The sequence below is a fragment of the Syngnathus scovelli genome, chromosome 1 (assembly GCF_024217435.2).
Source record: "Syngnathus scovelli strain Florida chromosome 1, RoL_Ssco_1.2, whole genome shotgun sequence".
In the NCBI taxonomy this organism is placed as follows: domain Eukaryota; kingdom Metazoa; phylum Chordata; class Actinopteri; order Syngnathiformes; family Syngnathidae; genus Syngnathus; species Syngnathus scovelli.
Genome location: NC_090847.1, coordinates 13,015,767 through 13,025,847, shown reverse-complemented (window position 1 = coordinate 13,025,847; position 10,081 = coordinate 13,015,767). Strand labels below are relative to the sequence as shown.

The following is a 10,081-nucleotide window of genomic DNA, read 5'->3' as shown; positions in this document are numbered from 1 at the left end:
GGAAGACTACACCATTGTGTTGTTTATGCTATTTATTCACTTGTGTCTTTCCTGTCATTTTTAGCATGATGCTATGAGGGTGGCAAAGTATGCTTAACATTTTTTTATGTAGTTGATAACTCTTTACCACCCTGTGCAAAAGAGTTCCACTTTAATTTGACCTTTGGGCTGTTGCAGCTTTTTTAAAAAAAAAAAAAAAATTAAGTAATTTTTCTTAGTGGTCAAACAAAAGAAAGAAAAATGGAGAAACCTGTTTTCTCTGTATATTTCAAAGGTTTAGGGACATTCTAGTTTTGATACATATTGCAAAAAATTTAAACACTAACATGGTTGCGCATACATCTTCTCATATGTGTAGTTTGCAAAAACAATAACACTATCATAGATGTTAAATGATTTATTTGAAAAAATGGTCAACCAAAGATGACATTAGATACTGAAAACTGGTAACTGTATTTAATTTCATGCATTACATGCATTACTGTCTGGTCGATGCGGTAGTTATTAATCACACATAATTGGCATAATTTGAGCATTCTATAATCTAACAGTCGTTTATTGCAGGCATGAATATTTTTAATATATCATTGTGTTCCAATGAGAATTTTTTAATATGAAAAACAAAACAAGAAATTTGCAAAATAAAAAGGTTCCTTTCATTGTGACAATATGTTGCCTGGAATGTACTATGTTGAATATTCCTACTTTTCTCTAAAAATTAAGTGGAGTTTTCCTTTTTTTTTGTGAAGTTTGTGTTGGAGACTTCTGTTTCACACAGGAAAAATGATTTAGTATTAATGATAATGAAATAATTTAGTATTGTCTATTTATTTTTTACTTGTTTATTTCGTGTTTTTGAGCAATTCCGTTTGATAAAAATTGAGGTTTTGTGATTAATACTGGACACCTGCTCTGACTCGACAACCTTAAGGCGAAAGGTTAGAAAAGGAAGCCTGAACAGTCTTGTTTTTAGCACGATCAACAAAGTTTGTCATCTTTGATTTGCCTTATCTCGTTTGTACGATACTATCACCCAGTGGTCAAGATGAAAACTACACCAAAAACGACCGCGGATAACTACGATGACGTCATCAAAACGAACGTGAGAAACCTCGTTCGAACACAAAAAGTCCTGTTTGGTGTTACTGTACATGATTATGTTTTTAAAAAAACATGTTTTATTAATTTGAAATAGCGTGTCTTTTTGGTGAGCTTTGAGCAAACGGTGAGTGCACTTGCAATTTACGCGTTTGTCATCTAAACTGCTTCGTGCAAAGGGAAGCTCACAAGAACGCGTAAATAAGATATTTCACATTCCATGCCCAGATCGTATTTAAGTCGTATATGTGCAGTTCATTACTGGTTACTTAAGTAACGTGAGGACGTGACACCGGCTTAGTGTGACTGCCATGAGCTTCTTGCTAGGATATTAGCAGCGATGCTAATTGGGTTCTCCATAAACCTTTTTTATTTTTTCTTGAACTAATGTCCGCACTGAAATATTGTTTCTTTTTGCCAATTTTATATTGTCAGTATGCAGCATGACAACTTTTGTCCCGGTTAAAGCACAAAGTGTAAATATGGGTATTATTAATATATGGTATTGTGGTTACTCCCTACTTTAGCTTCGTTTTTATAAAATATGATTAATCACACCAAAACAATTTTGTAGTTAAAACTTTTAAGGAAGTATGCTCTCCTTAACTGCTAAGATATGTAAAATTGCAACAGTTTCAAATATACGCACGCCATCAATATTTAATAAGGGGGTTTTGCACTCAGGTATTCATTTTGTAAAAGTGAATAAATATTTATAAAAAGCGCGCGTCCACGCACACACACGCACATTTATCCAGTACGCCATTTAACCAACTCATGCTCATATGTAATTTAGTAAGAGTAACAAGTAGAAAATGTACTTTGACTAGCAAAGCAAATATTCACTTTTATGTTTATTTTTACTATATTAGTTATAAATGGGTTGAAGTGTGGCACAGAGTTTTGACAGCACATTTTAGGGGCAAAATGCCACAACGCTTCTGGGAGAGACAAACACGGAGCAAGTCTCAGTAGCTCTGTTTACAAGATGCAAACATTTAGCAAACTAATTTAAAAAACATGGAGGAGGCTTGGTTGTGTTCTGGGGCTGATTTTCTACATCGGGCACAGGGTGTATATATAAATGTACACACGCGCACACACACACACACACACACACACACACCACTGAAAATATATTTGAAGCTTTAAAAATAAAATTCAACTTCTTGTTTGCTCCTCTCCAGTTGATGGGGAGATGTGGTGCTACCGAAAGCCCGGATTTGAAGCCCTCCTTGTGGCCGAGTTGCAGAGACAGCAACAGCAGCGACAGTTCTGTGACACTCTGCTGCGGGCAAATGGTACTTAATAACTACAAAATATAGTATGATAATTTTTCTTTGCTTCACAAAAAGTTATGTTCTTTTGTTTGTTAATGGCCCAGTTACCAATCAAATATGTACAATTTGGCACTGATCCAAATTAGGATTGTCCATTCTTGGTGAAGGTGTGTCTTCTACCAATGGACTGGGACTGTTTTAGCTGAAAAAGTATGAAACTTTGTGGTTTTAGCAGATTTTTTTTCATGGAAACCATAGGTTTGATGTGGCCCAGCCCGTGTTTGATGACTTTGGCAGCCTTAGCCTAAGCATGACCATACATCACCCATCCTTGATGGTATCTTTCTTCCCCCACCCCCCAGGTGTTTCAGTGCCAGCCCACAGCTGTGTCCTTTCGGCCATCAGCCCTCAGCTGTCCAATGCCCTGTCCTCCTCACCAGCGCCCCCAGCTGGACAAGAGCATATGGTGGAATTTGGGACAGTCTGCGCCAGTTCTCTCCTCCATGTGGTCAGCTTGCTGTACTCAGGGGAGATGGCTGGGGAGGGGGAGCGCGAGAAGCAGGAGGCAGTGTCGGCAGCAGCCAAGTTGGGCATCCTGGGGCTGGTGGAGGTCACACGGAGGCAGTGGCAAAGCAGCGTGGGCATTGAGGTGGGTGTACAGACTGATCCAGCAGAGCTCAATGAGAAGGAAGTCTCCAGCTTGAGGCAGGGGGTGAGTGACGGCAGCGCTATTCTGGGGGAAGAGACGCTTCCAAGTGGCAAAAAAAACGCGCTGACTGAGACTGAAGAGATGCAAGCAAGCTCCATCCCCTCTTGTCAGTCCGTGGCTACCTATGAGACCATTGACGTGACTCAGTTTGAGAGTTTAGGACTGGCCGACAATCATGATGTCCAACTAAGTGTTCCGACTCCCCTCATCTACTTGCTAAATGAAGCCGAAAAACATCAAACTTTCTCTGAGACCAAATACCCGGACAGCCCGTGGACTGCAGAGTCGCTGAGCTTGTTCAGCAACCGTCAGGCAGAATCCATAGTTTTAGAAGCTGAAGGAGCTGAAGACAATCAGTTTGAGCAGTATCAAGATGACATCCCAGGATTCATCAACCACTTTTTAAACGCGGGGCCCGAGGAGGCCTCGCACACAGGGCGTGCTAGTAGGAGGCCGCGTGGCCGGCCCAGGCGGCGCGATGGAGCCGAGAGACCAGCACGGAGACCGCAAGCTCGCAAAAGAGGGAGGGGGAGAGGTGGGTGGACGCAGACGGTGGATGTGCAAGATGTGGGCGTGAGCAAGAGGCACAAGTCGCTCCTGCAGAGGTGCGGGAAGGCGACCGCTATGAGGACAGGCCAGGGGGGAGGAGTCACGGGCAGCAAATTGTACCTACAGACTCACCACCTTTTAGCATGGAGCCACCCCCAAAGACGACAAAGGCGGCCCAAGGAATGGGACTTTTGCCTAAGTGGACAAAGTCAAAGCTGGATGGGAGGAGAAAACGACGTGACGCATGGCATGAGGAACAAAACACTGCAGGATACACAGGTGACATGAAGACATACACACACAAAGACGCACAAACACCAGATTGGGTAATGTCATACCAGCAAACGGAGGACTTTGCTGGTGGAGTTCAGATTTCCAATCATTTGTTTTTATATGCCAAACACAGGTCGTGAAATCCATAGAAATGCCACGCCATGTATGCGACGGGAAGTGTTGCTTGGCAACGCTTTGTGGCATCTTGCTGCATCCATAGGCAATTAGAATGGGCTGTCCATTATTCATTAATTTGCGGCAGGGTTTGGTCTGTTTCACCCGCAATTAGCAGGGTACACAATTGAACACCCCATCTACAAAATGTTTTCTTTTAAAAATTAAATCTGGATGTTGAGCAAACCCAAGACTAGATTTTCTGCGATTTTCACTTGTAAATGTTACAGAAAGGTCTCCCAATTCTTTTGTGCGTAATATTTACACATACTCCTTCACATCTTCACTATTTACTCATTGGCCCAAAAAAATTAGGCACACCTGCATTAGGTAAGGGATAGCCAGCCAGGCAAACAAATTTCAAATAAATCTAAAATACTTTATCAACTTCACAGGTAAGTATAATTTAACCTTCTCTAAACCTTTGAATGTGTGAAAACAAAAATGTGCTGAAAACAAAAATGCATTTCTAACAACCTTCTTCTGCCAGGTGTCACACACTGCCCTACGTCCTGCACCTCCACCTCGTCTGGACCCGCCAGATCACTTAGATTGTCTCTTTGAGGAAGTGATGAGTGAAATGGATGGCAAATTGTGCAGCAGCACTCCATGCTGCCAGCCACCTCCAGCAGTCCAAAGTTGCAGTTGCACCAGTGGTGACAACACTCACTGTCATGCTTGCGCATGTATTCACGGCTTCACAGAGGTTGTCGCTACGGGACAAGCAAACGGCGAGGTGGTCCATCTGGAGCCGCAGGTGGACGTTGATTTTGTAGCTATGCTGGATGACTTCCTGCAGTCCTTGGAGCAACACGGTAGCAACTGTGTTGGAATGGAGGCACAAGAGGAGGAAGGTGGCAGTCGCTGTCCCCGCCCACGGCATAAACGACCGGTAACAAGGTCCTCACACTGCAACAAGCAAAGAGCAAGTACTCTCAATGCCACCAAGAAAGATAAAACTGCAAGAAAACGCAGAAAAAAGAAACGGCTTCCTGCAAAAGCAAAGGAACGGATCCTTGAGTCAGTGAGGGACATGACTCAAAGAAATGATGTTGGAGGAGATAAAAGGTTACGGTGCTTGCCCGTGGTGCAAGTAAGTACGTGTAACGCCCTGAATCCTGTCAGCTATCAGGCTCAACTAATTACAGTATATACAGGTTGTCCCAAAAACTCACTTCTCGACTGCATGTGACTTCTTTCACTGACAGATACGTCTCATGAGTTACATTAAAGAAAATATCACTCAATTGAAGTTTAGACCACAGTTTCCCAACCTTCCTTGAGCCAATTACTTATTCGGACTGACGCTGGTTTTGCGGCATGAAAATCTCGAGATATACCCAAATAATGATAATCCTTTGCCACAAGGTGTGGGGAACCTGCAAGCAATTCAACATGGTCTCAATCCAAACAAAACTCCACTTCGCTCCATCTTTGATGTTTTTGTACTTCTGGTAACACAAATCGCACATTTTTCATTGTTTAGGATGTTTGGTACTTGAAATAAAACTCAGGAATACATGTGCAAAAAGCAGTCAAAGAGTTGTTTTAGGGACACACTGTGTATACATGCAAATATTCATGTCAAAAAAAGAATCTGTTTATTGATCAAGGTGTGATTCCTCAACAGAATCTTGCACGATCGAAGACCGGGCCATCATCGAAGCATCAGCCAGTCTCGGATATCGCAAAGGGTTATCCTCTCAGGAGTAGATGCAAGTTAACCCAGATTGCAGTGAGTTGGCTCATGGCCTTCCTTTACCTGTGCTATTGCAAATAATGAATGTATGATATTCTCATTATGTGTTGATGATAAAAACCTGGTGTGCTAGAGATAAAACTAGGGAACATTTAGAGTAACTGCAAAAAAAAAAAAAAAAAAGAATCTCCAAATGTTTACTTGCAACTCTGATTAAAAGATGTTGTAAAAAAAAAAAAATTGACCAGCGTAATATTTGGTCCACTCAAATAAGTGATTTCTCTGACATTGTCTTATCAAAAGGATCGGTCACTCTCAAAAAAACTACCACCACAAATGGGCCAACCAGGTCGCAAGCGAGGACGACCTAAGAAGAAGAGACCGCTTCCCAGTGAAAGTGATAGTGACACACTTGAGGTTCAAGACAGATGTGAGAAGAAGGCAGCAAAGAGGCGAGACCGGCCACAAGAGGAAACAACGGATATCGGCGGTGAAGCCAAGAGGGCGCACTCTGAGCCAAATATTCCGCTTCTTGTGAAGTCATATGATGAGACCACCATGTCAACCAACACAGAAAATAATAACGGCAAAGATCTCGATGATACGAACACAGGTACTGACTCGAGCTACGGGGAATACATAGAAAAAGAAAGCTGACAGAACTGTCTATGTGTTTCACCACTTGTTTTTCTCATCAACAGATATCAACCTTGAAACAGGAAGTACAGAGGGGGATGACATCGACGTGATTGGAGCCTTGGGATCCATCCCCGAGCCGGTCACCATCAACTTGTCACTGTCTTCAGAGAACGAAGAGGAGGAGACTGACAAAGAGGAGGAGACTGACAAAGAGATTGACGTCGTAGGAGGGGCGGACTTGACTTCTTTGTCAGTGGACTTTGCTGTGAACAATGCTAATTCCAGGATCTATCATGTTGAAGTACGCTAGTTGACTTAGTCCCAGTCCTCCAAGTTGGCTCTCCTCTTTGAGTTGCATTAGTGACGCTAATGGAGTTCAATAGGACCAGATTTTAACGCGTAGCATCAGGATAAGTGTTTTACTTGACCTACACCTAGTAAGTCACCTCAATTTTCACAGTAAAGACTGCTTTGTTGGGCATCTGTTCTTCAGTTGACCGCCTGGATTATTACCGGCATGTTCGGTTCGTTGTGCCGCATACAAGGGAAGGTTGAGTTGAAAACGACACTAGTGATACTGTTTAAAAGTTGCTCATTTGTTGTAAATACAAGTTGCCCAGTTTAATCTTCTGTTAGAGGAACTGTCTCTTTTTTTTTTTTTTTTTAAATTGCAATTGTAGCGGAGTGGAGTGCGCCATCTGGCTGCAACCCGTAGAAATACTGTCATCTCGGCCTTAACTTGAAAAAGAAGAATATGTCAGGAATGGAACAAACACTGGACTCCATCATTCTGCTCAGTACAGAATGGCATTCTGTCATCTGATAAAACATACCTGTTCATTAACCAGCGCTTATATTCCTCATGGTCAATCATTTTCAATCAAATGCAGGTTCGCTTTTTGACAATTATATCTTATTGCAATGGTTCTCAATTCTTTCCACCAAGTAGCACCTGAGCCAATATTTCAAGAAAAAACTAAAAGGCTACACATATTTGAGGTGAAAATGACTTTATTTGCTATCAACCTGTGAGTCGACCTCCTCCACACAAAACGATCACACACGAGCTGCGCCACAGTTTGGAAGTTCTCCTTCAAGTGGCCTTTAATTTCAGCTCAGTATATGTGTTTGTGAGTTGGGCCCTCGAACCTAATAAAAAAACACGTTACCCGAGTGTCATCTGCTGTACGTATGTTGGCATATGTGTGTGTGTGGACTGCGAAGTTCCCTGTGCTTTAGCAGTGCTATGTTGTCTCTCACATTCATTTGTGGAGCAGTGTGGAGTGGGTTGTAGGAATGAGGAGGAGACAGAAAGGAGGAGATCATAGGTAGGAAGGAGCTGCTATGTCAGTCTTGTCTTCCTCTCAGTGCTGGATGCGCCTGATGGACTGGATCTGGGGAGTTTGGCAGTGAGAGCCCCAGGTTTTGCAGTGCTGGTAGTCACCACTGTGTCTCTCGCACTCCATGATGTACTGCTGGCCCCTGTAGCCAGGGAACTGGTAGCACACAAAGCTGTGGGAGGAAACAAATAGTAGGACTTCCCTTCCAAAGTCAAACGTTGGCATACATGGAGCAACATTTGCATCACAGAAAGGTCTAAACTAAGACAAGATCATCATATCATTGTATTCTTTCAAACATTTCTGTTTGGTGTGAGCGCTTTTTAATTTAAAATGGGTGACTTGGCTCAGTAAAGCTTGGGCAGCGCTGGTTTCATTTTAATCTGCCAAAGTGAGGTGAAGAAAGCCAAAACATTTTAAAACTCGCTTGCCATGTAAAAGGCCAAATGTTCTGCGAAGACACTCACTCTCCCAAATTCAGAATAGGAAAGACAGCTCTCTGGAAACTTACGCGCCGCACTGCACGTGCATGGAGCCCACTTCAGGTGTCAGCCAGCCCATGGCCTGCAGGGACGGGTAGTCGTCACAGATCTCCACGCTGCGGCCCATGAAGTTCTCCTTCTCAAAGATGATCATGCGGCTACTCTGGTGAGACTGGAAGACGGTAGCCGGTCTTGGATCACGAGGAAGCGTGGGGAGATCCATTCCGGGTCTAACGTATACTTACAGCGCAGTAGATGGGGCGCAGAGACATGAGGCGTTCAACGTGGTAAGAGAGGGAGCCGCTGTAGGAGTCCCAGTGGGGGTATTCTCCTCTCTCCAGGATCAACTGCTGGCCTTGGAAGTCATGGTGCTCAAAACCGACCCAGCTTCACAAACAGATAAAAAACTCTTGACGTGAGTGTTCCAGCAACTACCCATGTGAACATTTCAAGGTGCTAATCCTAACAGGGTTGATACATTTCGGCCTCGGTGACAAAACATCGCCGAGACTTACGCGCCGCTCTCTACCCTGATGGAACGGATGTTGTCCAGACCACAGTCTTGGATATTACCACACTCAGAGGTCAACTCCAGGCATTTGCCCTGGAAATGCTCCTGCTCAAAAACAGTCACCTGTCGAGGCAATATCAGATCATAAATGCCAAAATGTAAATAACAATCTCGTCTTCACTCCTCAGTGTTACCTTGAAGAAGGGAGCCATGCCCATTCCTGAGTTGGACAGGGGTTGCATCATCGGTGACCTTGTAGTTCGGAACATCTTTACGCCTGATGCGACAAAAACACGAACTTATGAGAAAATGATTTAGTTCTATCATGCACAAAAACATCAATATATTCAGTAGTTTGTCCTTTATTCAGTGCAGCCATTCTTTGACATGTGTTGTGCTTGCAGTTGGAGCAAAGACAGGACCTTACCGGAAGAGCTCTGGAGTGGAACACACCTGCCGCCAGCCTCGCGTAGAGTTTTGGGAGGACCTGGCGCTTCAGTTTTATATGGGTAGGCAGGTCATGAAGGGTGGGGTGGTGGAGGAGGGATGGCCTATGGGTGGGGCTCTCCTGCAGCGGCGAGTTCATTCCAGGCCATGCGCACTCTTGCACTATTGGCAGTCCGCAGAGAGGCGCGCCCCCAGGCCGCTGTGACCACCTCAGCACATATCATAGAGAAAAGACAAAGAGGGTCCGGTATGTTCGGACCCCGGTCAGCAATCCAGCGTGTATGGCTGCACAAAGGATCGCTGATAAGGGTAGAGAGTGAGCGGATTAAGAGTGGAGCACAAGGGGGCACCCAAAGGCTGGGAGGCTATTCACCACAATCCACAATTCATAAATTGTCAAATTTATCAGCTTGAAAACCTTCCAAACATGTCAATGTTTGAGAAACGTTATGATGATGATGATGACTGTGTTACTAATTTGCACAACAATGTTTTCTTGTCTAGCCCATTAGGTGCGATTCTATCCAACAACGCAATATAAATTAAATAACAGGTGCTATAATATTCACATAGTATAGGATGCAGTAGACTATGTAGGTAATTCATTTTTTGTTTTTTAAATTTTTCAATAGAGTCCACAATTTTGTTCCACACATTTCAGGACTCAGCAGAAATTTATGAGAAGAGTTCCACATAGATAAATCGCAGTTAAATGCAAACCAAGTTTGTGTGAAGCAGTCTTAGCATGATAAACATAAATATTAAACAACTGAAACATAATTAAAAAGCATATTATGCTTCATATTTTATCTATACAATTTATACCAGCGTGTTTTCAAGTCTATCGAGTAAGTTTGATTCAGCCAGGTATGCACAGTGT

The 10,081-nt window shown here is 43.2% G+C and overlaps 2 protein-coding genes across 3 annotated transcripts; one reads left to right on the top strand and one right to left on the bottom strand.

The window, feature by feature from the left end:
- The first annotated feature begins 373 nt into the window (after positions 1-373).
- LOC125989413 (uncharacterized) lies at positions 374-7,051 on the top strand. Of its 2 annotated transcripts, none has more exons than XM_049755783.1 (7): positions 374-1,102; positions 2,286-2,399; positions 2,741-3,915; positions 4,574-5,176; positions 5,714-5,818; positions 6,086-6,395; positions 6,484-7,051. In XM_049755783.1, the coding sequence occupies exons 2-7, from the start codon at positions 2,297-2,299 to the stop codon at positions 6,729-6,731; spliced, it is 2,544 nt and encodes an 847-aa protein (XP_049611740.1). In that variant the 5' UTR covers positions 374-1,102; positions 2,286-2,296; the 3' UTR covers positions 6,732-7,051. The 2 variants fall into 2 exon arrangements, with proteins under 2 accessions (XP_049611740.1, XP_049611735.1); XM_049755778.1 differs by having other exon boundaries at positions 374-1,225.
- Positions 7,052-7,414: 363 nt separating this feature from the next.
- On the bottom strand, positions 7,415-9,325 carry cryba1l1 (crystallin, beta A1, like 1). The gene is made up of 6 exons (XM_049755974.2): positions 9,182-9,325; positions 8,949-9,031; positions 8,759-8,877; positions 8,489-8,630; positions 8,273-8,415; positions 7,415-7,933 (listed from the first exon to the last, which is right to left on the bottom strand). The coding sequence occupies exons 2-6, from the start codon at positions 9,021-9,023 to the stop codon at positions 7,786-7,788; spliced, it is 627 nt and encodes a 208-aa protein (XP_049611931.1). The 5' UTR covers positions 9,024-9,031; positions 9,182-9,325; the 3' UTR covers positions 7,415-7,785.
- Positions 9,326-10,081: the final 756 nt, after the last annotated feature.

Coding starts and splice junctions, on each gene's coding strand:
- cryba1l1 (XM_049755974.2), bottom strand. CDS start 9,023: ATGTTCCGAACTACAAGGTCACCGATGATGCAACCCCTGTCCAACTCA. Junction 8,631..8,758: donor ATCAGGGTAGAGAGCGGCGC/GTAAGTCTCGGC, acceptor CTGTTTGTGAAG/CTGGGTCGGTTTTGAGCACC. Junction 8,416..8,488: donor TGCGCCCCATCTACTGCGCT/GTAAGTATACGT, acceptor ACCGTCTTCCAG/TCTCACCAGAGTAGCCGCAT.
- LOC125989413 (XM_049755783.1), top strand. CDS start 2,297: ATGTGGTGCTACCGAAAGCCCGGATTTGAAGCCCTCCTTGTGGCCGAG. Junction 5,177..5,713: donor GGTGCTTGCCCGTGGTGCAA/GTAAGTACGTGT, acceptor ATTCCTCAACAG/AATCTTGCACGATCGAAGAC. Junction 6,396..6,483: donor TCTCGATGATACGAACACAG/GTACTGACTCGA, acceptor TCTCATCAACAG/ATATCAACCTTGAAACAGGA.